At 45.9% G+C, this 26953-nt stretch overlaps 1 protein-coding gene across 1 annotated transcript in view; it reads left to right on the plus strand.

Annotated features, from left to right (window-relative positions):
* Window positions 1–26953, plus strand: part of SPSB3 (splA/ryanodine receptor domain and SOCS box containing 3) — a 39287-nt gene that overhangs the window by 2898 nt on the left and 9436 nt on the right. The window contains exons 2-5 of the mRNA XM_068246743.1: window positions 8066–8209; window positions 12316–12490; window positions 12579–12766; window positions 14147–14249. Coding sequence (XP_068102844.1) covers window positions 8081–8209; window positions 12316–12490; window positions 12579–12766; window positions 14147–14249 — 595 coding nt within the window. The 5' untranslated portion in view covers window positions 8066–8080. The remainder of the gene's footprint in view (window positions 1–8065; window positions 8210–12315; window positions 12491–12578; window positions 12767–14146; window positions 14250–26953) is intronic.

Here is a 26953-nt window from a genome sequence, read left to right on the forward strand (position 1 = left end):
ATTCGGCTGAGGCGGCCAATAACGACTGCCTCAGCCAATAATCAGGCGTGTGTACACAGGCTAGTGATGGTGACCACCGAACTGATCCACTCAGCGGATCAACTCGACCCCAGCGACAGCCATCTCCCACCCGTCGCCATGACGTAACTCATGTGCCGCTCCGTCGTCCCTCCACTTCCCTGCATAGCAACACAGCACGTCGTCAGCTGCACAGGCCACATCCACTAAAGGTGTGCATGCAGCTTAAAGAGGAGCTGTCGGCCATACTAACTCAGGAAAAAAAAACCACATATACAGTATAAGTAGATAAATACTTGCTCTACTTGCTCTACTTACATAACATATGTATTGCACTGTCCACATTTTGATTTTAGTGATTTTCCTATAGTAAAAAAAAAAAAAAAAAAGAAAAAAAAGAAATCCTTCTTAGGATTATCCATCTTTAAGTGGACCCAAATTAAAAATGCAAGATTTCAGAAATAAAACCTATTTTGTAACTTAGAATAATAAATAGCAGCCTTTTTTCAGCTGCATGATGACAAATATAAAATATTTTACATTTATCGGAGGAACCCCTCCCTTCCTTTTATATTGCCGGGACAAAATCCGGCAGACTGGTGGAGGAGATAAAAAAAACAAAACACAGGCTGCTACTGATGATGTCACAGGGGAGGTGATCCCAGCCTGTGTGAGATTTCACATAGATGACGCCCCTGTGAGGGAGGGTAGCTGATGACAAACACACCCATGATCTAAAGCCTCCTACTAAGCTCAGAAGTAATGGCTGCCCACCTATATAACCCTAGTTATGAAAAGAGAAGGGTGAAAAGCATGCACTGAAATGCTCATAGGCTTGAAGGAGTGTTTATTTATCTTTGTATGTGTCAGAGTGGTGCAACTAAATATTTTGAATTAAAAAAATGTTTGGTTTGGGTCCACTTTAATTTTGAAGCCAATCCTGATGTACTGTCCTTCCTTATGCTGCGTACACACTGGCGACTATGGTCGTTTGAAACAGCTCATTAACGATCGTTCCGCCGACAATCGGGGAAAGAACTTTACCCAACGATCATTAACACGAACGACATCGGGAAGATGGAAATATCCAACCTGACGGATTGTATCTACCGACAATCGTTACAAAACTATAGTGTGTACAGACATCGGCCGAGAACGATCGTTACAAGGGCCAATGCGCCTGCGTTGGATTCTGCCCAGCTTCTGTACTTCCTGTGTAGTGTGACCCGTAAAGATTGTTACATTACAAATTTCAAATAAACTTTGTTTGCAAGTTAACTATCATATATTTGTATCTATTGTAACTCCATGTTGGTAGTTTTTTTTAATTTTATATAAATATGTACGCAACATTTCCTTCTGATCGTTCTTTTCTGCGAGAACTATCGTTAAAATGTGTATGATGATCGCTGCATCCCATCGTTGCATACCAATCTTTCCAATATCGTTCTTTGCAAACACTAGTTATCGCAAGTGTGTACGAAGCATAACTCTCCTCTGCCTGATTGTGTATGCATAGGCACTCTCACCCAGCTCTGAGTGATTTTCTCAGATTCTCAGCATGAGAAATTTTGGCCAATCAGAGAGGAACAGAGGTGTGGGAGTGGAAAACAGGAAGGAAAGAGGCTTCAGCCTATCAGGCTGCATTAGTTATGTCTGAGGGGAAAAGGGGAGGAAAGTGAGGAAATAAAAAAGAAAACCCAGCATGCCCTGCAACCAAATAAGAGTCAGGGAAACTGGGGAATGATGTTTTATGGATTAAAAAAAAAAGATTTTTTTCTTATTACATCCTTATTACTTGTTTACTAGATAAAAATAGACTTGATTTTTTTTATTTTATGCCTGACAGACAGCATTGTATATACAGGTCCTTCTAAAAAATTAGCATATTGTGATAAAGTTTGTAATTTTCTGTAATGTACTGATAAACATTAGACTTTCATATATTTTAGATTCATTACACACAACTGAAGTAGTTCAAGCCTTTTATTGTTTTAATATTGATGATTTTGGCATACAGCTCATGAAAACCCCAAATTCCTATCTCAAAAAATTAGCGTATCATGAAAAGGTTCTCTAAACGAGCTATTAACCTAATCATCTGAATCAACTAATTAACTCTAAACACCTGCAAAAGATTCCTGAGGCTTTTAAAAACTTCCAGCCTGGTTCATTACTCAAAACCGCAATCATGGGTAAGACTGCCGACCTGACTGCTGTCCAGAAGGCCATCATTGACACCCTCAAGCAAAAGGGTAAGACACAGAAAGAAATTTCTGAATGAATAGGCTGTTCCCAAAGTGCTGTATCAAGGCACCTCAGTGGGAAGTCTGTGGGAAGGAAAACGTGTGGCAGAAAACGCTGCACAACGAGAAGAGGTGACCGGACCCTGAGGAAGATTGTGGAGAAGGACCGATTCCAGACCTTGGGGGACCTGCGGAAGCAGTGGACTGAGTCTGGAGTAGAAACATCCAGAGCCACCGTGTACAGGCGTGTGCAGGAAATGGGCTACAGGTGCCGCATTCACCAGGTCAAGCCACGTTTGAACCAGAAACAGCAGCAGAAGCGCCTGACCAGGGCTACAGAGATGCAGCACTGGACTATTGCTCAGGGGTCCAAAGTACTTTTTCAGATGAAAGCAACTTTTGCATGTCATTCGGAAATCAAGGTGCCAGAGTCTGGAGGAAGACTGGGGAGAGGGAATGCCAAAATGTTACTATAAAGTACCAGGTAGTGTCAAGTACCCTCAGTCAGTGATGGTCTGGGGTGCCATGTCAGCTGCTGGTGTTGGTCCACTGTGTTTTATCAAGGGCAAGGTCAATGCAGTTAGCTATCAGGAGATTTTGGAGCACTTCATGCTTCCATCTGCTGAAAAGCTTTATGGAGAGGAAGATTTCAATTTTCAGCACGACCTGGCACCTGCTCACAGTGCCAAAACCACTGGTAAATGGTTTACTGACCATGGTATTACTGTGCTCAATTGGCCTGCCAACTCTTTTGACCTGAACCCCATAGAGAATCTGTGGGATATTGTGAAGAGAAAGTTGAGAGACGCAAGACCCAACACTCTGGATGAGCTTAAGGCTGCTATCGAAGCATCCTGGGCCTCCATAACACCTGAGCAGTGCCACAGGCTTATTGCCTCCATGCCATGCCACATTGAAGCAGTCATTTCTGCAAAAGGATTCCCGACCAAGTATTGAGTGCATAACTGAACATAATTATTCGAAGGTTGATTTTTTTTTTGTTTTGTTTTAAAAACACTTTTTTCTTTTATTGGTCGGATGAAATATGCTATTTTTTTGAGATAGGAATTTTGGGTTTTCATGAGCTGGATGCCAAAATCATCAATATTAAAACAATACAAGGCTTGAACTACTTCAGTTGTGTGTAATGAATCTAAAATATATGAAAGTCTAATGTTTATCAGTACATTACAGAAAATAATGAACTTTATCACAATATGCTAATTTTTTTAGAAGGACCTGTAGATGATAAAAGATTGTAAAAGCCCATTGGATGCATGGGTAGTTGTAGAAACTGGAGAGATGATATTGGCTTTGATAGTTCTCATTCTGTAAACAGAAAGTGCTTTCTAGAAATAAACAGCTTGAGTAAAATGAAAATAATTATTAACCCAGATTAGATAAGTACTAAAGCACAGCTGTGATGTAGAGCCCAGTTTCTCCCATACTGATTCCCCCCTACAGGATCTTTGTACGATGCTTTTCCCCACGCCACTTGTAATGCTAGGTTCGCACTATGAGATTTTCAGGCAGACCAACTGACCGATTATTTCCAACATTTCCGATCGATTTCTTATTAAAGTGAACGGAAACTGGTCTGAAATCGATTGAAAAATGATTGGACATGTTGGAAATAATCGAATCTGACAGTAAATCTACCCGAAAATCTCATAGTGTGTACCTAGCATAAGACAACTCTCATTTATTAGGTTTATGCTGGCCATACACTGGTCAATGTGGCCAACAACAATGATCCCTCTCAGATCATTATATAAATTGTCGCAAATACCTCCTGTATTTGGTACATTTTTCTTTTTCCTACAACTTTCATCTGTAGTCCCGAGGCGTAACATATTGTGTTAGGTTTAGTAATTATTTGCATTGTGGTTCCCAAGTAGATGTCAGCTGCATAACAGCTGATCTAGTGCTAAGCCATTTATTCCAATTAAACCATTGAAACAGGCAGTTGGACAATTGATTAGGCAGGGAGCACACTCGTCTGTGTTTTGTGAACATTTTCTGCCCAGGAAATGCATTTAAACTGAGAACCCATGTTAAAGGGTTAGTTCACAGTTGTATCATGGTAACAGCGTCCTCAATGATGACATCACAGGAGGCACTATTACCATGATGAAAGGCAGAAGCAGGAGGAGCGCTCCGTAGTGTGATAACTTTTAATCAAATAAAAAAGTGCATTACAAATGCACGTACTTTATAGATGATAAAATCGGCATAAAGCCCTGAAGACTGCAGTTACTAGCAGTAGAGTTGCTCAAATCCAAATTCGGGTGAAAGCCGGATAGTTGCTATCCGGATTTACAATCACTTGGGCGGGGGGGTGTCAATCTTACCTAGCTGACGTCTTCTTAGATCCGTCCCTTGGCGCCTCCTACGATGCGTTCCACGTGGCGGTCACGTGAGTACAAACACTTCCTCCTTCCGGGCTGAAGGAGGATGTGTTTGTACTCACGTGACATGCATGGACTGCATTGTGGGAGGCGCCGAGGGACGGACCTAAGACATTAGCTAGGTAAGATTGACCGCCCAGCCCGCACAGGTGATTGTAATTAACGGGGTGAAATCCAGATAGCAACTATCCGGTTTTCACCCGAATTCGGATTTGAGCAACTCTGACTAGCAGCACTGGCACACTATTGATCCACGGAGGGCACCTAGGGTCACCCACCCATCTGGACCCCCACTGCTGCTGGTCACTGCAGTCTTCGGGTTGCTCGCCCCCTGGACAACCTCTTCAGGGCTTTATGCCAAATTTATGCCTGATTTTTATCATCTATCTAGTAACTGCATTTAAAATGCACTTGTTTTATTTGATTAAGGCTGCTTACACACCAAGACGTTACAGGCGCACGTTAGTGCGCCTGAAACGCTCCCCCAACGCACAGCAATGGTAACACAAGTGGGCTGTTCACACAGCCCACGTTGCGTTACATGTAACGCTGCACGTTCTGTGCAAAGTGCAGCATGCTACGGCGTTGGAGCGGCTATAGCCGCGTTAGACTGTGTGCACATGCGCAGTGGGGGGCGGAGAGGAGGCGGGGAGAGCCAGCTACAGTAGCCGCGCACATGACTACTTAATATTCACTGCACTGGCGGGCGCTGATTGGCCGGCGGGATCACGTGATGCGGAGTGTCTCGCTCCGCATCACGTGGTCCCGCTGGCCAATCAGCGCCACTCTGGGAGACATTATAGGACTCGAGCCGCCTAACGCGGCTCACTCTACCGTCGGCTCTTGCAGCACCATACGTTGTGTTAGGTGCACGTTATGCGACCTTAACGTGCCACCTAATGCAACGTCTTGGTGTGCAAGAAGCCTAAAAGTTATCACACTACAGAGCGCTCCTCTTGGTTTTTGCCTTTCCTCCTCCAGTCCGCCTCACAGCCGAGCGCTGAGGAGCTGCTAGAGTGTGATTGTCTATGGTTTTCTGGTTGGTCCTCCATCCACAGCAACGCAAGATTTCCCATCTATGCTCCAGCTGTTACCATGATACAGGATGCCCAGAACCAGGAGAAGCCATGCGGCGCACGGATCCTGGAAGGTGAGTGACAACTTGTGCTGCACACTCCCCACCCACCGCTGCGCCCCCTCCCTTGCTCTCACCTACCTGCCCCTCTGCCTGCGTACCTATGAAAAAGCCACCGGGAGACTTGGGTGCAGGATATAGCCGCTATATGGCTAACCCTGCTCTTGCACATCTCCTGGCGGCGTTAGTTATTATTCCCCCTCCAGGTCCGCGTGGATGGTGGGGAAATTCGTAATTGCTGGCGGCCGAATTACAGTGTTTTAAAGAGTAACTTCAGCTCCGTTCTGACGGCACCAAAGTTACTCACTGTGTGCCGCTATAGCCGCAATTCTTATTACGGTCTATGGTGGCGCTGGCTGCGCCCAAACCTCCTTTGCTGGATTTCTACTTTTCGCTCTGCCTACCCTGCTCTCAGGCTACCTAAATGGGAGGACTTCCTGGCTAGCAAAAGTGGGGGTCTCTCTTGCTACTTTAATGGGGGGAACTCTCTGGCTACGCAAAGGGGGGGGGGGGGGCTTTCTGGTAACCTAAAGAAGGGGATTCTTTGGCTACCTAAAGGGGTTCTCTGGCTGCCTAAAAGGGGTTCTCTCTAGCTACCTAGAGGAGGGCTCTCTGGCCACCCCAACAGGGGAAGTACCTCTGGCTACTGGATCGCAAGAGTGCCTGAGTCTATGGGGGGGCCACAATTGATACATCACCCTGGGAGCTCTAAGGCCTAGAAACTGCCCTGGCAGCCATACTCAATTGCACACGACAGGGAGAGCGGCCACGATTGCCTATCCAACAAGCTCTTGTCGGATATGTTCCAGGGGCCCGTGCGAGGTAACAGTGTAGGCGAGGAGCACAGGGAACCTCCTGGCACCAAGACCAAATTAACATGCTTAGGGGCGTAACTAGAAGAGAGCTTGGGGCCCCAGCTACTAACCTTCCCTTCCTCTGATACAGGGGACTATACTTCAGATCAGGTGTTTTTGTTGAGCGCTGTTAAAACAGCGCAGGAGATTTGGGTGCCACCTGGAGGGGGAATGGAAATTAACGCAGCTGTGACTTGTGCAGGAGCAGGGTAAGCCGTATATCTGCTGTATCCTGCGCCCAAGTCTCCCGGCGGCACATTCATAGGTATGCATTTTTGTGGCTACACTTGTTATGGGTGTATAGATCATGATGGCCACACTTGTTTTATGACCTTTGTGAGATGGGCCCCCAGGCTGTGAAGTGCATCAAGGGGAGACGAGGGAAGGGGTGTGAACATTTGGGGGGCCCATCAATGTTTCGCCTGGGGGAGGCCTCATGAATTGTAGTTAAAGTGATCCTTTTTTTTTTTTTTTTTCATTGACCAAAAGGTTTATTAAGTATAAAAGGATCAGTATAAAGCATACAAGTGTATAAAAGTACAGTAGTCTTAGTACACTATTTATAACAGTTTTCAAATATAAAAGGCATGTGCAATCAGTATGATTCATGTTGCATAAAGAGGTAGCGATGGATGAGAAATACCTATTGAAGTTAAACATATTGGTAGAAGCATTAAGGGGGGGGGAGGAACAGGGGTAGAGGGGGAACAGAGGGTGGTTGGATATAAAGGGAGTAGAGGACCAGTTAAAGTGATACTTAATTGAAAATAAAAGCAAGCGTTTCACTTGCCTGGGGTTTTGACCAGCCACCGGAGAGATACGTAGAGGGCTCGCTTCTCTTGCGCAGACTGGCCGTCACTGGAGGAAGTTACGGGACCCGGTACTGGAGCTGCAGGAAGTGGAGGACGGCGGCGTGGGAGCGATCCGTGCGCATGGGGCTGGAGGAAGCCACAGGTATGTATAAAAAAATTCATTTAATCTGCTGCAGTTTTTCTTTTGACCACAAGAAGGCAGTGTGAAAATAAAGTAAGTTTGGTTAGCCTTTTCTTGCTTTGCTATAACACCACTTTTCCACTGGTTGTCACTTTTCTCATGCCTCCTGCCCTGTTGGCTGTGTGTGTATTTGGAGTGGTACAAGCCTAGGGGGTTTTCCAGCTCTTCTATAACACTTGCTTGGCTGCGCGGCTCTGACAAGGACGTAGATTTCAACAATTGTCACCGCGCGTTCCCGCCTCCACATACCTCTCGTTTCAGTTGTCTTTTAATAACACTAAACCATTTGCATCATGTTTGTTACACTTTTTGTTCTGTTTACGGAATGAACTTGCTATCAATCAATTGTTAAAGCTGTATAAACAGTCATTGAGTCTGTGTAGTAATATTGAACTCTCTGGGCTCTTGTAGTCTTTTCTGAACACCATGGCGCGACGTCCACGTAACAGCCGAGCCTGGCGCTTTGTGTTGAGCGGAGTCCGCAGAGACCAGGAGATCCGGGCCCCATCGCTGCCAGCGGGAGATGACACGCGGGAGTATGACTCTGATGGACAGGTAATCAGAATCAGAATCAGAATCAATTTATTTTCGCCAAGTAAGTTTGCACCTACAAGGAATTTGTCTTGGCAGTTGCTTAACAAACACAAACAAAAACAATACAGGACAGACAGTGTGAATATTACAAGTTAAGGGCATTATAAGTATAGTGGCAGTAAGCAATGTGAGAATTGTTCATGTTTAGTTCTGTGCTGATTACTTTCAGTCCTAGCAGCTCTAACGTGGTTCGGCATTAAGTATGGCTACCGCTTGAGGAAAAAAACTGTTCCTGTGTCTAGAGGTTTTGGTAGCGATTGACCGGAATCTTACTCCTGAAGGCATGCGCTGGAAGATGGAGTGAGCTGGGTGAGAGGGGTCAGAGGCAATTTTGGTTGCTCTCTTTCTGCACCTGCTAGTGTAAAGATCCTGCAGGGAAGGTAAGCTACAGCCAATTATCCTTTCCGCTGATCGGATGATGCGCTGCAGCCTCCCCTTTTCTAATGCTGAGCAGGAGCCAAACCATACAGTCATAGATGATGTTATGGTTGATTCGATGATTGCAGTGTAGAACTGCACCATTAGATTTTGAGGTAGGCCAAACTTTTTCAGCTGCCGTAGATGGTACATTCTCTGTTGTGCTTTCTTGACAATAGTGGCAGTGTTGTTGTCCCATTTTAAGTCGTTTGAGATCGTGGACCCAAGAAACTTGAATGACTCTACTTGGGTTATTGTGGATCCATTTATGGTTAAGGGGAGGTGCTGGGGGGGAGATCTCCTAAAGTCTATTATCATCTCCATGGTTTTGAGAGCATTTAGTTCCAAGTTGTTGCTGCTGCACCAGGAGGAAAGCTGTCCCACCACATGCCGGTATGCAGACTCATCCCCGTTTTGAATGAGACCAACAACTGTTGTGTCGTCTGCAAACTTCAGAACCTTAACAGATGGATCTGTGGAGATGCAGTCATTGGTGTAAAGTGAGTACAGCAGTGGGGAAAGCACACAGCCCTGGGGTGCACCAGTACTGACTGTCAGAGAGCTTGATGTGAGTTTACCAAGTCTAACACGCTGTCTTCTGTCGGTTAAGAAGTCGGTTATCCATTTGCAGAGGGATTCAGGTATATGTAGCTGGGAGAGCTTGCTGTGCAGCAGTGATGGAATTATGGTATTAAATGCAGAGCTGAAATCTATAAATAAAATCCTGGTGTAGGTTCCTGGGATATCTAAATGCTGTAGTACATAATGCATACACATGTTCACGGCATCGTCTGCGGATCTGATCTATTACATGTATCGTCTATCTACAGCGGATAATGTGCCAATACACATCAAAATATATATATATATATAATTTTTTTTTTATTCCCCCCTCAAAATGAAATGTCCTTTTTAATTGATTTTGGCCAAAAATCGATCAAAGTGTAAATCAGACTGGACAGAAAATGTAGGTCAATTGGGCAAGAGTGGCAGCAAATCAACAAGCAATGCTGTGGTTCAATCAATTTTCAATAGATTCTCTGCAGGGATCTATTGAAAATCCATGTGTTTTGTTGTGTGTCATGAGAATTGATTTCTCTCTGAATCGACTGGTTTGTCACATTGAATGGCAATCCATAAAAGGGCCTATTTCCACTACATGCAGATTGGATGCAGAAAAACTGACTCCATTGAATGCCCATGGGCCTGTTTCCACTAAATGTGATTTTTCTGATGCAGATTTTCCCATAGGCATTCATTGGAGTCAGTTTTTCTTCATCCAATTTGCGCGTAGTGGAAACAGGCCTTAAAGTGAACCTCCAGACTAAAAATCAACTCGGCAGCACTGAAAAGGCCTGGTGTTTCTTTAACAGTTTCACAGCATCAGAACTTTGTTTCTCTTATACAAGCCTCATTTTTAGCTGCACAGAAGAAAACTGCCCGGGCATTTTTCCCCTGATGCGGTGCAAAGCATGATGGGATTTCTGATGTTTTTGTTCTCGTTCTGCTGTTTTGCTGCAATTTTTTTTTCTTACATTTTGAATTTGACATTTGAAGCCTAGCGTTTGCAGCTAGGAGGGGTTATCAGGACACAGGACAGTTGGAACTGTGTCTCATGCTCCCTGTCACCTCCTTTCAACCAAAAATATGGCTGCCCCCATGACAAAGATGGCAGCCCCCATGAATCACAAACATTTGCCTGTTCTTTTAAAACAGGGTGGGTAAAAAATTATATTACCTATCTATTCTAATTAACATAACTAATGTAACTTAATGACAATATGTTTGTTTAGGCTGAAGTTCCCCTTTAAGGGAAAATCTGCATCAGAAAAATCGCGTTTAGTGGAAACGGGCCCATAGGCTTTCATTGGAGTCAGTTTTTCTGCATCCAATCTGCGTGTAGTGGAAACAGGCCCTTATTGTATGGCCAACTGTAGCTTCTCTTTTAAAATTAAATTGTGATTTGCTGTTTCTTTGTGAATGTCAAAAGTAAAGGTGGCCATACACTGGTCGATTTGCCATCAGATTCGACCAACAGACAGATCCCTATCTGATCGAATCTGATCAGAGAGGGATCGTATGGCTACCTTTACTGCAAACAGATTGTGAACCGATTTCAGCCTGAAACCGTTTACAATCTGTTGTGGTGGTGCTGCCGCCGCTCCCCCCGCCCGCATACACGCATACATTACCTGCTCCGCCGGCGCGACTCCCGGGTCTCCGCTCTTCTTCTCCGCTCTGGTCTGGTCTCCGGCATGCTTCCCTTCTTCCTGTCTGGGGGAAGTTTAAACAGTAGAGCGCCCTCTACTGTTTAAACTTCCTGCCGGGACAGGAAGAAGGGAAGCATGCTGGAGACCAGACCAGAGCGGAGAAAAAGAGCGGAGACCCGGGAGTCGCGCCGGCGGAGCAGGTAATGTATTGCGGCTCTATTGCGTCGGTCGTCGGGCACTCGAACGCCGCTAGTGATGCGCTCTTTACCCGCGGGCGATCGACGGTTATTTTCCGCACGGCACGATCGACGGTATCGGACGGAATGGATCGAAATTCGGCGTGTAGCGCGAACGATTGGCAGCAGATTTGATTCCAGTGATCAATCTGCTGTCGAAACGGCGGCAAATCGGGCCAGTGTATGGCCAGCTTAATAGTGTGGTTAAAGCTGAGACTATTCATTAGTATTGCCGACTAGAGTACTGGAGATAAGTAAACACAGCATTCTAAAACTGTTGTAGTACTGATCTGATTAAAGAGGAACTGTAGTGAAAATAACATAATAACATAAAATTGCTTATTGTTTACAATATTAATTTATAGATTATTTAGTCAGTGTCGGCCCATTGTAAGATCTTTCCTCTCCCTGATTTACATTCTGAAATGTTATCACAGTTAGTGACATCTTTAGTTCTGCCAGGTGATCTGTACGGAATGTTTGTCCCTGAGTTCTATGCAGATAGGGAGACACTGCTTGCTTGGCAGTTGGAAAAAGCCGTTATTTTCCACAGTGCAATGAGGTTCACAGACAAACTGTCAGAACCTTGGTCATGACATCACAATTCATTGCAACTGAAAAAATATAAACTGAAAGTGAAGCTGGCACAGTAATAGATGTACCCATGTTTGTGTTATGTCACATGTCCGTTAGAGAAACCATAACCAAGGATTGAACTTCATCGTAATCAGTAGCTGATACCCCCTTTCCCATGAGAAATCATCAGGGGGTCTGTATGGCTATTGTGGTGAAACCTCCCACAGTGTGATGTCAGGACCATGGTGCTGACATTGCATTGTGGGAGCCTTGTTGCATTGTGGGAAATAACAGCTGTTTCCAACTGCCAAAAAAACAAGCAGCAGCTACTTCCACTGACATCACCTGCCAGCAGTAAAAATGTCACAATGAGATGTCGGAATGTAAATCGGGGAGAGGAAAGATTTTACAATGGGCAAACACTGACAATCATTTATACATACCGTAATTATTGTAAAAATTAAGCACTTTTGTTCATTATGTTATTTTCACTGGAGTTCCTCTTTAAAGTCCCAGCGTAATATCCTTTGCCAGTATGTGTCTGAGCAGCACTACAACAGATTCAGCATAACCTAATATGAGATGAAAAGCTACTGTAAATGACACTAGCCTATGTCTTTATTCACAGCACAGTAACAGTGACTCAGAGGTGGAGCTGCTGCACCTGCCATCCTCCATTCCCAGCGCTGTGCCAGTGACCGGCGAATCATACTGCAGCTGTGACAGTCAGAGCGATCCCTACTGCTCCAGCCTATATGCTTTCCACCAGATCAAGAGCTGCCAGTGTGGAGAGGAGGATGACTGTAAGGCACAGCACTGGCCATTGCCATAGGGCGCAGGTGGAGGCTTGCTTCTCACTCTATACTGTTTTCTGTTTTCTTTCCTCTGCAGACTTTGACTGGGTTTGGGATGACGGGAGCAAATCCAATGCCACAATGCTGAGCTGCGACAATCGCAAAGTCAGCTTCCACATGGACTACAGCTCTGGCACTGCCGCCATCCGGGGCAATAAGATGCTTACTGATGGCCAGCATTTCTGGGAGATCAAGATGACATCACCAGTGTATGGCACAGACATGGTACGTCCTCCTCCAGTGAACTGGTCTCAAAATCCTGTGACATAATACTGTTTAAACATTACACACTCCGCTCTCTTATGATTGCTCCATGTCAACCACAGAGGGTGGTGATGGTTGCACTCTTGAAAAACAGAAGTAAGGTCCTGACATGTGGCATCAGCCACCTGGGGACCGGACTTAGCCCTCACAATGAGGGAAGCAAGCACAAAGGGAGTAAGAGGCACCCAGGATTGTATAAAACTTTTTAAGTTATAAACAAGAGAAAAAGGGGGAGGTGGCTTACCTCATTGGCAACAAATTTATATATGTATAAATAAAATTACTCTTTAATAAGCACAGGCAATGCGTTTCGTGTGTCTCTGCCCACTTTCTCAGTCCAAATAAAGTGCCGAAAGGGATTCAAAAGCCAGTTGCAGAGTGCCTCTACATGTGACCTTTGAAACCCTTCGGCACTTTATATGGTCTGAGGAAGTTGACAGAGACCCACGAAACGTGTTGCCTGTGCTTATTAAAAAGTAATTATATTTATACAGCAGAGTCTCTGGTATTTGGCAGCAGCAGAGATCGCCTGATGCCGGATAGAGGTGCTTGCTGGTTACTTGAGCAACCGACCGAAAAGCATAAACCTCCCTGAAAATACTTACCGAGCGTCCAGCGATGTCTAGCGGGCTCCTAGCGGCTTGACTGTGTCAGGTCGTGTGACGTTCAGTCGAAAGAATCACACACCTATAGTAGAGCAGTGCTGGTGCTGGAACCTTGAGCAACGATAATTCAGCAGTCAAAAGAGGGATCCGCACACAGTCTTCAAGGAACAATGTGCTTTTATTGTTCCAATGCACACATATAATACACACTAAATCGTCTCAGCCGACGATCGTTTCAGGCCAGAGACGATTTGGTGTGTATTATGTGTGCATTGTAACAATAAAAGCACGTTGTTCCTTGAAGACTGTGCGGATCCCTCTTTTGACATGTGACATGCCGACTTGCGTGTACAGATGCTGAAAGCCGCCAGGAGCCCGCTAGGTACTGCAGGAAGGCTCCCGCATCGCTGGAGGCTCGGTAAGTATTTTAAAGGCGGCAAACACCCCAAAAAGTTAGTCTCCGTTATCCATCAGGCATGCCGATTAGTTGAGACTTCCAGTTCCTAAATTCTGGATAACTGGGACTTATATGAATTTGTCTCTTGTTTTTAACTCCGTTTTATACACTCCTGGGCACCTCTTACTCCCTTTGTTACTCTAGTGTAGAAGGCATTACCATTGTTCCTTCTGTTTTTTTTTTTTTTTTTTTTTTTTTTTTTTTTTTTTTTTTTTTTTTTTTGGCAAGCACCAGATTAAAGCAGTTTAATTTGTTGTTTTTTTTCACCTCCTCATCCAGATGGTTGGCATTGGAACCTCAGATGTGAACCTGAATAAATATCGCCATACGTTCTGCAGTCTTCTGGGAAAAGATGCAGAGAGTTGGGGGCTGTCCTACACAGGTAAAGTCTGTGTGTGTGTGTGTGTGTGTGTGCGCTGTCTCCAATCAGGCGCGTTGCTAGCGCTATTTGGTGGTGGCCCGTGCCCCCAATACGGCTTAGGGTGCCCCTGATTGTATGTAGTGGAGTGCCCTACATGGGTGTCCCCAATATAACGTTAAACGAGGCCGCTGTTCGCTCGATACAGCAGCTGCCATGTTGTGGGTGGTGCTGAGGCAGTTGTCTCTGTTCGGCGCCACCCCCTGCCTAATCCACAAGCTGAGCAGCACCTGGCGGGGAGCGTGGGATTCCAGTGCGGAGGCAGGGGGCTGGAGTGAGCATGGTAACTCCGCCCCCTGCACACACGTCATCATGGCTTCCGGTCGGTGTCCGTCCGATATCCTTTGCTGGCAGGCTGCTGACTGTGTCCGGCGTCCGCCACCCCCTGCCTAATTAGAAATGGAGCAGCACCTGACAGGGGGGGCGGCAATTCCATTGTAAAGGCAGGGGGCTGGAGAGAGTGTGGTAGTTCCGCCCCCTGCACGCATATGCGCATTTGGCCTACAGATGACCTGGCTGCACATGGCGCAATCCTGGCGTCCTCCTGCTGCCACCCGCCAAATCCATCCGGTTTCCACCACAGTGACCCCACCGGCGCAGACAAGAACAGACGCGCCTCACCACCGGTGCCCAGCCCGGCCGGCAGAACACCTCAACCTGGCTCTGTCTTTGTCCCTGGCCTGCCTGCCGCCACCAGATTCGGGCCCGGTCAGCACAGTCACAGACAGCCTCACCACCTACCTACCTATACTGAGGACTCCATACCTACCTACCTATACTGAAGGCCCCATACCTACCTACCTATACAAAGACCCATACCTACCTATACTGAGGACCCCATACCTACCTATACTGAGGACCCCATACCTACCTACACTGAAGGCCCATACCTACCTACCTATACTGATGACCCCATATCTACCTACCTATACTGAGGACCCCATACCTACCTACCTACCTAAATTGAAGGCCCCATACCTACCTATACTGAAGGCCCTATACCTACCTACCTATACTGAGGACCCTATACCTACCTACCTATATGGAGGACCCTATACCTACCTACCTATACTGAAGACCTCTATACCTAGCTATCTATACTGAAGGCATCTATACCTAGCTACCTATGCTGAAGCAAAGCCCCTGGGCACAGCAAAGCAAAGCCCCAGCCTAGCAAAGCCCCCAGCAAAGGTAAACCCCCTGGGCCCCAGACAAGCAAAGCCCCAGCAACGGAACCCCCCCCCCCCCCCCCAGGTCCCAGCAATGCAAAGCCTCTGGGTCGCAGCCCAGCAAAGCGAAGCCCCCAGCTCAGAAAAGCAAATCCCTGGGGCTCCAGCCCAGCGAAACAAATCCCTCAGTCTAGCAAAGCCTCCGGGCCCCAGCCCAGCAAAGCGTACAGCCAAGCAAAGCTCCCAGCTCAGCAAAGCCTAGTCTAGCCCGCAGCCCAGCAAAGCACCCAAAAATGCAAACACCCCAGTAAAGCCCCCAGCAAATCGCCCAGCCCAGCAAAGCCGCCAGCAAATCACCCAGCAAAGCCCCAGGTCGGCACAGCATCACCACCAGCAAGCCCAGCATAACCGCCAGCTGAGTACAGCACACAGGCAAGCCAGCCGAAAACAAGACAGAAGCCAGATGAGGGGCTTATTTATTGCATTTATAAAGCGCCAACATATTACGCAGTGCTGGAAATGTGAAATACTACCTATTGAATATATTTGTTACACCACTGTTATATTCATGTACATTTGGCCCCGTCCCCACCTATGGCCACACCCACTTTCCCACGACATGACTACGCCCATTTCTTTCCCTCTTGGTGCCCAGGTGTGCCCCGGATCTCCCAGGAACCTAGAAACACCCCTGGTCTCCATGTATACTGCCCACACTTACTATGCGATTGTGCCAAAACCAGGCTGTGGAGTAGACTGAGAATTGTTAGAGAAAACCTGACTTGGGAGGAACATGGAAGCTGCCATCATTATCCCTTTTCAAAATGCTGGTTTCCTGTTTGCACATTTGCGAGTCAGACTGCAGTCAAAATATCTGCTTAGCAACAAACAAGCAGCCAGTGCAGACAGACTCCAGTATCTGATCTGCATATCTATTCTGGTCATTCAGAGATTACTGGGCAGGCCTGATGCCCAGGCAAATAAAACTGGCAATCTCTCTATCAGGTTTACTTTAACCTCCCTGGCGTTCAGTTTCTCCTGGATTTCTGAGCAGAAAGTGGTCCAATTAATTTTCATAACCGTTTTTCCTGTAACCTAACAAAATGTGTCAAGCAGGGGTCTAGTGTACATTTTCGTTTCAAGGGTGTTTATTGATATATACAGTCATGTGAAAAAAACGATTTGCCCCCTTCCTGATTTCTTATTCTTTTGCATGTTTGTCACACTGAAATGTTTCTGCTCATCAAAAACCGTTAACTATTAGTCAAAGAGAACATAATTGAACACAAAATGCAGTTTTAAATGATGGCTTTTAGTATTTAATGAGAAAAAACCCCTCAAAACCTACATGGCCCTGTGTGAAAAAGAAATTGCCCCCTGAACCTAATAACTGGTTGGGCCACCCTTAGCAGCAATAACTGCAATCAAGCGTTTGCAATAACTTGCAACGAGTCTTTTACAGCGCTCTGGAGGAATTTTGGCCCATTCATCTTTGCAGAATTGTTGTAATTCAGCTTTATTTGAGGGTTTTCTAGCATAAACAGCCTTTTTAAGGTCATGCCACAACATCTCAATAGTATTCAGGTCAGGACTTTGACTAGGCCACTCCAAAGTCTTCATTTTGTTTTTCTTCAGCCATTCAGAGGTGGATTTGCTGGTGTGTTTTGGGTCATTGTCCTGCTGCAGCACCCAAGATCGCTTCAGCTTGAGTTGACGTACAGATGGCCGGACATTCTCGTTCAGGATTTTTTGGCAGACAGTAGAATTCATGGTTCCATCTATCACAGCAAGCCTTCCAGGTCCTGAAGCAGCAAAACAACCCCAGACCATCACACTACCACCACCATATTTTACTGTTGCTATGATGTTCTTTTGCTGAAATGCTGTGTTACTTCTACGCCAGATGTAACGGCACACGCACCTTCCAAAAAGTTCAACTTTTGTCTCGTAGGTCCACAAGGTATTTTCCCAAAAGTCTTGGCAATCATTGAGATGCTTTTTAGCAAAATTGAGATGAGCCTTAATGTTCTTTTTGCTTAAAAGTGGTTTGCGCCTTGGATATCTGCCATGCAGGCCGTTTTTGCCCAGTCTCTTTCTTATGGCGGAGTCGTGAACACTGACCTTAATTGAGGCCTGCAGTTCTTTAGATGTTGTCCTGGGGTCTTTTGTGGCCTCTCGGATGAGTTTTCTCTGTGCTCTTGGGGTAATTTTGGTCGGCCGACCACTCCTGGGAAGGTTCATCACTGTTCCATGTTTTTGCCATTTGTGGATAATGGCTCTCACTGTGGTTCGCTGGAGTCCCAAAGCTTTAGAAATGGCTTTATAACCTTTACCAGACTGATAGATCTCATTTACTTTTGTTCTCATTTGTTCCTGAATTTCTTTGGATCTTGGCATGATGTCTAGCTTTTGAGGTGCTTTTGGTCTACTTCTCTGTGTCAGATAGCTCCTATTTAAGTGATTTCTTGATTGAAACAGGTGTGGCAGTAATCAGGCCTGGGGGTGACTACAGAAATTGAACTCAGCTGTGATAAACCACAGTTAAGTTATTTTTTAACAAGGGGGGCAATCACTTTTTCACACAGGGCCATGTAGATTGAGGTTTTTTTCTCACTAAATAATAAAAACCATCATTTAAAACTGCATTTTGTGTTCAATTATGTTATCTTTGACTAATAGTTAACGGTTTTTGATGAGCAGAAACATTCAAGTGTGACAAACATGCAAAAGAATAAGAAATCAGGAAGGGGGCAAATAGTTTTTCACATTACTGTATATCAAAAATGGTTAACAAGTGAAAAAAACATGAAAATCCCCACGCAGGGGGTATGCAAGATAAAAACAGAGAAACAGGAAAGTACAAGTGAACAGCAAAATATATCAATTATCTTCGCTAAGAATCACATTGTTAAAGTAGCATATTTGAAAAAATTACTTTTCAATAAGAAAGAAAAAGGGGAGGAAAGAGTTGGGGTAGAATAGGAATGGGGAGGTGGATAAAAGGATGGTCCATGAGTGGGTAACCCACAACATGCCAATAGACACATCCAGTGGTTAACCTTCCTGGCGGTAAGCCCGAGCTGAGCTTGGGCTATGCCGCCGGAAGGCACCGCTCAGGCCCCACTGGGCCGATTTGCATAATTTTTTTTTTCCTGCACGCAGCTAGCACTTTGCTAGCTGCGTGCAGTGCCCGATCGCCGCCGCTACCCGCCGATCCGCCGCTATCCGTCGCGCCGCAGCCGCCCCCCCCCAGACCCCGTGCGCTGCCTGGCCAATCAGTGCCAGGCAGCTCTATGGGGTGGATCGGAATCCCCTATGACGTCACGACGTCGGTGACGTCATCCCGCCCCGTCGCCATGGCGACGGGGGAAGCCCTCCAGGAGATCCCGTTCTTTGAACGGGATCTCCTGATCGCCGATCGCCGGCGGCGATCGGAGGGGCTGGGGGGATGCCGCTGAGCAGCGGCTATCATGTAGCGAGACTTTGTCTCGCTACATGAAAAAAAAAAAAAAAATTTAAAAAAAGATTTGCTGCCCCCTGGCGATTTTTTAGCAAACCGCCAGGAGGGTTAAAGAAGGGAAGCATGGGACGGAAAGGGAAGTAATATACTGTAGGTATCTTAGCTAAAGATATACCTTTTTCTGGTGGGTCAAAAGCTTGAAACACAAAATGTAAACTAAATTTCTAAATTACTCTCCAAAATCTCGGATCATTTATACTTAGAAGCTGCAGCTGCTCAACCTGCTCTAATACAATAGAGATGATGGGCAGATTCGACCAAGGGACAGATCTTTATCTATTCAAATCTGATTAGAGAGAGATTGGTCGGCTGCCCACACTCCGCAGGTTGATTCCCGATAAATTTAATCATGAAATCTCTCGGGAATCGGCCATGCTCGTTACCTCCTCGCTGCCCCCAATGTAAAAATGTACTCCCGTGTGTGCATTTATACATTACCTGTCCTGAGTCGCCCACCGCGTGGTGCCCATCTGTCTTCGGCATCCCCCACAGATTATTGTAGGTAAGTAGCCAGGTCTAGGTGCCCCCCAGTATAGGGTAGATAGGTGCCCCCCCCCCCAGTATATAGAGTTGATAGGTGCCCCCCCAGTATAGGTTAGCTAGGTACAGGAGCCCCACAGTATAAGTTAGCAAGGTGCAGGGGCTCCTGTACAATGTAGCCAGCATTAGGAATGTACATTATATAATTTCCCCCTCCCCCGATGCAGCTGCTGCCCACTAGATACATACCCAGCCTCGTTCCAGCGAGCGCCCCAGCCGGTCTGCACAGCTCCGCATATCTTCTGATATGCGGAGGATGTGTGCTGAAGTCATGTGACGTCATGTGATGTCTGACGTCTTGTATCAGTCTTCAAATCCTCCGCTCTTCTATACACACCGGCCTGGTAAGGCGCACGTGTGTGATGTCACACACACTCCGGTGTGCTATGCGCCCGCAGCGTGTATGGGAAGTGTAACGGACAGCGGTGGATTTGGAAGAGGACTGGCACTGCGACACAGGACAGGTAATGTATAAATGCACATAAATTTATACATTAGATGTACAGCGCTGAAGGTTTCATCGCTCGTCCTGATATTGCTCACAGTTACCGCTGCACGCCCGACCGACCATGATGGCCCAACATCTTGCAGTATGTCTGACCAATTTTGGACTGATTTTCATCCTATTATAATAATCAGAATCAGATGGTCAATCTGCTGCCAAGTTGTCTGATGTATGGCCACCTTTACAGTCTAATGCTGGGTACACACAATGCACTTTTTGTGGTCTATTTTTCCGGCCGAACGATTTTTGATTCAGTTTTTCCAGCCGATTTCCCGCTCTATTCTGTTATCTTCTCTTCTCTATTTCCATTGACTATGAGAAATCGGACATGACAGAAATAATCTATCGATCCATCTATCTAACAGAAAATTGTATGGTGTGTACCTAGCATTAGGACTGGTTCCCACTTGCAGGGATCAAAACTGCTATTTTTATTTATTTTTTTTTTTTTGTGACCAATGAGAAGAAATTACGAGTGGTTATGCTGTACCAAGCAATTCTTTACCGATATAGCCTTGTTTAACCCTCCTGGCGGTCTATTAAAAACCGCCATGGGGCAGCGCAGCCGTTTTTTTTATTTATTTTTTTAAATCATGTAGCGAGCCTAGGGCTCGCTACATGATAGCCGCTGCTCAAACATCCCCCCAGCCCCGCCGATCGCCTCCGGCGATAGGCGATCAGGAAATCCCGTTCAAAGAACGGGATTTCCTGGAGGGCTTCCCCCGTCGCCATGGCGACGGGGCGGGATGACGTCACCGACATCATGGACGTCGTGACGTCTAAGGGAGTCCCGATCCACCCCTTGCCGCTGCCTGGCGCTGATAGGCCAGGCAGCGCAGGGGTCTAGGGGGGGGAGGCTGTCTTGCGACGCGGATAGCGGTGATCGAGCGCGGGGCGGCGGCGATCGAAGTGCTGACGCAGCTAGCAAAGTGCTAGCTGCGTTCAGCAAAAAAAAAAATGATTCAAATCGGCCCAGCAGGGCCTGAGAAAACCTCCTGCGCGGCTTACCCAGAACTACGTTCGGGGTTACCGCCAGGAAGGTTAATGTACCGCTTTATTTTTAATGTACCGTTTCACATGTTTACATGAATGTTAATGTGAGACTGCTGGTATGCAAGTGGTTGCATGTACCGCTAAAATACCGCTTTATATTTCGGCATATTTGAAGCACTGCTCGAGCCCTGCTTTAAACAGGAAGTCTGCAAAATGACACTGAGGGAAGGAGCATGAAGTTTTGGCAGTCTGCTTTGGCATAATATTTGTGTGCAAAATTCTGTGTGTGAACGGAAGGTCTGGTTTTGCATTGGCTTTCATTGCCTCCACGGAGATCCACTCACCTGAAAAAAGTGCAAAGCTCATACTCTCCACTTAGTTTTCACAAACATAATCAAAAGATCAGTTTTTATTTGCAAGTCAAGACGGCCAATGTTTTTTTAACATTACAATCTGTTCCTACATTTTTGTCTGCTCCAAAAAGTGTGCAGAACAGGAACGTTTTTATTGTAAGTGTGAAATGGCTCAAAGGCCTGGAACCCACTTTTTGAAAATCACAAGCACTTAGAAACCTAGAGAATCTTGCTAATGTAATGCTATGGGTGTGATCCCACTTGAGCGATGTGATTTTATAAAAATCCCCTATAGCATAGCATTAGCAACAGCTTTTCAAATCGCTAGCGCTTAGAAAAGGCTGCAAGTGGGTTTGAGTCCTCGGTATAAGGGATAGGACAGTAGGTAAGGGGAAGCTGTGTATGAGATGGTAAATATGGTGGTCAGTGGCGAAATGTCCTAGGTAGGGGAGTATGCCTGCCTGAAGAGATGAGTTTTTAGATTTTGTCTAAAAAGGGTGAGTGGCGGATGTTTTGAGAGAAGGGGTTCCAGAGGAGGGGAAAAGATCAAGAGGAGTCTTGTAAGTGAGAAGAGGTGACCAGAGAGGAAGACTGGGGAGAATATTGGTGGAGCGGAGATTGTGTGCAGGACATCTGGAAATAAGATTATTTAAATAAGGAGCTAGGTTGTAAAGAGCTTCGTAGGCGAGAGTCAGGATTTTGAATCATATCTTTTGTGTAACTGGCAGCCAGTGAAGGGACTGACAGAGGGGAATTGGGCAGGAGGAGAGGTAGATGAGTCGTGCAGCAGAGTTCATGATGGAATGTAGCGGAGCTAAACGGTTGGCGGGTAGGCCGCACAGCAGAGAGTTGTAATAGTCGAGTCGGGAAATAATCCGGGCATGCACCAGAAGTTTGGTAGTGTCCTGTGTTAGAAAATGATGGATGCAGGAGATGTTTTTTATAGGTGGAGGCGACAAGAGGTGGATAGATTGTCACAGCTTTCTTTACCTGCTCAGTATCTCTCTCTAAAGTGACTCTGTAACAATGTTCAGCCTTATTTTATACACACACACACACACACACACACACACACACACACACACACACACACACACACACACACACACACACACACACACACACACACACACACACACACACACACACACACACACACACACACACACACACACCTACACACACCTACACACACACACACACACACACACACACGTTTTGAGACTGTCAAAAATGAGTTCTTACAAAGTTTGCTACTAAACTGCTTTTAGGTCTTTGTTTCAGTTGTTTATGTGATGTACTGAAATATAATTATAAGCACTTCATATGTTTCAAAGGCTTCTATTGACAATTACATGAGATTTATGCAAAGTGTCAGTATTTGCAGTGTTGGCCCTTCTCATTCTTGACCTCTGCAATTCGACTAGGCATCTCTCAATCAACTTCTGTGCCAAATCCTGACGGATAACAACCCATTCTTTCATAATCACTTCTTTGAGTTTCTCAGAATTAGTTGGTTTTTGTTTGTGCACCCGCCTCTTGAGGAATGACCACAAGTTCTCAATGGGATTAAGATCTGGGGAGTTTCCAGGCCATGGACACAAAATTTCAATGTTTTGGTTCCCGAGCCACTTGGTTATAACTTTTGCCTTATGACACGGTGCTCCATCGTGCTGGAAAATGCATTGTTCTTCACCAAACCGTTGTTGGATTGTTGGAAGTTGCATTTTGAGGGTGTTTTAGTACCATTCTTTATTCATGGCTGTGTTTTTTGGCAAAATTGTGAGTGAGCCCACTCCCTTGCATGAGAAGCAACCCCACACATGAATGGTCTCAGGATGCTTTACTGTTGGCATGACACAGGACTGATGGTAGCGCTCACCTTTTCTTCTCATGACAAGCCTTTTTCCAGATGCCCAAAACAACCGGAATGGGGCTTCATCGGAGAATATGACTTTGCCCCAGTCCTCAGCAGTCCATTCACCATATTTTCTGCAGAAAATCAATCTGTCCCAGATGTTTTTTTGGGAGAGAAGTGGCTTCTTTGCTGGCCTTCTTGACACCAGGCCATCTTCTAAAAGTCTTCGCCTCACTGTGTGTGCAGATGTGCTCACACCAGCCTGCTACCATTCCTGAGCAAACTCTGTACTGGTTGCACTCCTATCCCGCAGCTGAATCCTCTTTAGGAGACGATCCTGGCGCTTGCTGGACTTTCTTGTACACCCTGAAGCCTTCTTAACATGAATTGAACCTCTTTTCTTGAAGTTCTTGATGATCCTATAAATTGTTGATTTAGGTGCAATCCTAGTAGCCACAATATCCTTGCCTGTGAAGCCATTTTTATGCAACACGATGGCTGCATGTGTTTCTTTGCTAGTCCCCATGGTTAGCAATGGAAGATCAATGATTTCAAGCATCACCCTCCTTTTAGGCTGCTTTCAGAGTGGGTCGTTACAGGCGCACGTTAGAGCAGCCTGTAACGCAGCCCAACTCACAGTAATGAAAAATCAATGGGCTGTTCACAGTATTGCGTTACAGTGTAACACTGGACGTTATTGGAAAGTGCAGCATGCTGTGCGTTCTAAGCGGCTTTAGCCGCGTTAGACTGTTTGCACATGCTCAGTAATTTGTTTTTTTTTTTAAATATTTTTGTGCAGGAGAGGGGAGAGTCCACTATTGTCGGCAGCCACATGGCTAATTAATATTCACTTCACTGCAGTATTTTCTTCCTGGAGCGGCCGCTTATTGGCTGGTGGGACCACGTGATGCGGAGTGTTCCAAACACGTGGTTTTCGCAGTCTATACTGCGCACCAAGAGCTGCATAACGCGGCTCACTCTGGCGTCCTCCTTCAACACCACCAGGCGTTGCGTTAGGGGCACTTTATGCGACCTTAACGTCCCCTAAAACGCAATGTCTTGGTGTGAAAGAGGCCTTAAAGAGAACAAGAGACGAAGCACCCTCATGTATTTTATTACATTTATCAGTGGTAACATGACTGTAAAGGTAGCCATACACTGGTCGATTTGCCATTAGATCGACCAACTGACAGATCCCTATCTGATCGAATCTGATCAGAGTGGGATCGGATGGCTGCCTTTACTGCAAACAGATTGTGAATCGATTTCAGCCTGAAACCGATCACAATCTGTTGAGCTGCTCCTGCCGCCTGTCCCCCCCCCCCCTATACATTACCTGAAGCTGGCTCCGGTTCTTCTTCTCCGCGCTGCACCGCATCCCAGCATCCCGCACCGCATCCCAGCGTACACTGTGTCACTCCGTGACCAGGAAGTTCAAATAGAGCGCCCTCTATTTGAACTTCCTGGTCACTGGAGTGACACAGGAAGTTAATGTATGCTGGGATGGAGCAGGAACAGAGCGGTGCAGCGCAGAGAAGATGCCCGGGAGCCAGCGTCAGGTAATGTATACCTGTATCGGATCGGCCGCCGCTAGCGACGCGATCGACGGACCGATCCGATTTTGGGAGGAAATCGGATCGGTGGGTGCGTTTAGCGCGAACGATTGGCAGCAGATTCGATCCCCGTGTATGAATCTGCTGTCGAACGGCGGCAAATCGGGCCATTGTATGTCCACCTTAAACACCTATCATGCTTTTAGTTTTATTCTTCTAATTTATCTGTTATCAACTGTGATAAGAATCCACGGACTGATTCAGTCTAGGTTTGACCTGGAATCATTATAGCTGAGTCACTCTTCTGTGAAGTCTTTTCAAGCCCAAGCCTGCCTCCTCCTGGCTCAGATTTCCTACTCAGAGCTGTTGACATGGGAGGGGCTGCTGCTGCCGAGAAAGAAGCTCTGAAACGGACAAGTGTATCTGTGTGCAGTGTGCAGCCAGTCATTATCTACTGTATGCAGTTTCATTTCAATGAAAGACACTTCCTACAGGTAGCCACACAGCATACCAGAATAATAAAGTTGAAAGCAGACAGATGAAAGGCTGCAGCAGCCCTGCTTGTCTATAGTTTCATAGAGGCTAGACAGCACATCCAGAACAGCTTATAACCTGGAAGCAGAAGTGATATGAGCCGGCGGCCATATTGGATATTTCCTGGAGCAATAATGGATAAAAAACACTCAAAAAGGCACACCAGAGTGGTGAAATTATCAGGTAGAGCATTTATTCTTTACAAGCTATCAACTGATATGTTTATTTTGTGTGAATCGTTCATCTCTGGTTTCCTTTAAACCTGTCGAGTCTGCCATTCTAACCCAATCAGCCTGACATAACCCAATCAGCCTTGTGCTCATCAACATTCTTACCTGAGTTAACAAGACAATCGCTGCAATGATCTCAGCAGGTCCTTTAATGACAGCGATGAATTGCAGTGGAAAGGGTTTTTTTGGGATTCAATTAATTTTCATGCCAATTCATCTGAACACTCTTCATAACATTGTGGAGTCAGTGGCGTAGCAATAGGGGTTGCAGAGGTAGTGACCGCATCTGGGCCCTTGGGTCAGAGGGGCCCCATGGGGCTCTTCCTCAACCAAAGTATTAGCTGTTTATTGGTCCTGTGCTGGTAATAATCACTTCTATAGATGCTTTGAATAGTAGTGATCATTAACAAACTGTTCCCCATCCTCTTCTTGCACCTCTAATAGTGTGGATCACCTTGGCAGGTTTTGTTGCGCCATATCAAGTGTTACATATAGAGTGCTTAGGGGGAGCCCATGTAAAACTTGCACCGGGGCCCATAGCTCCATGGCTACGCCGCTGTGTGGAGTATATGCAAATTGCTATTATAAAAGCTTAAGCACCGACTTTTCAAACTTTCCAATATTTTTGACAGTCTCAACTTTTGGCCAGGAAGATAGATAGGATATGTCTCTATCTATATCTATAACTATATATATATATATATATATATATATATATATATATATATATATATATATATATATATATATATATATATATATATATATTACTGCCACAAACATGAATCAATTTTATTGAAATTCCACATGAAAGACCAACACAAGGTGGTGTACACATGAGAAGTGGAACGTAAATCATACATGATTCCAAACATTTTTTTACAAATAAATAACTGCAAAATGGTGTGTGCATAATTATTCTGATCTGAGTGCAGTCAGTTGCCTATAGACTGTAATGAAACGCGGAAAAGCCGCGGCCTCTCAAGGTGAGGCGGCTGTTTCCGCGTCCAGCAGGGCGCCACAACGCGGGAAAAACGCTGCATAGGCAGAGCGGCGGAATCCGCATTGGAAACGGCGGAATCCGCATTGGTAACGGCGGAATCCGCATTGGAGGTGGCTCCCGCACTTGGTTCACTAGATACATTGCAGAACAGTACTGGTGTGGCTGGGACTGATAGTCCACCAAGATTCAAACTTACACGCGCGCGAGCACAGAGGCTGAGTTTAAATAACAGCCAGAAGTGAGTCAGCTGACCAGGCTGGTCAGCTGACATTTTCCACAACTCTCATTGGTCCAGCAATTAGGGAGGTCCTGGAAAGGTCCTAGAGTATATATACTGCTGGTTGTTCACTTGCTCTTTGTCTGGCGTGCGATCACATATGTGGGAGCACCCAGATCCGTAGTCAGATCCG

The sequence above is a fragment of the Hyperolius riggenbachi genome, chromosome 7 (genome assembly GCF_040937935.1).
Source record: "Hyperolius riggenbachi isolate aHypRig1 chromosome 7, aHypRig1.pri, whole genome shotgun sequence".
NCBI classification, from domain to species: Eukaryota; Metazoa; Chordata; class Amphibia; order Anura; family Hyperoliidae; genus Hyperolius; species Hyperolius riggenbachi.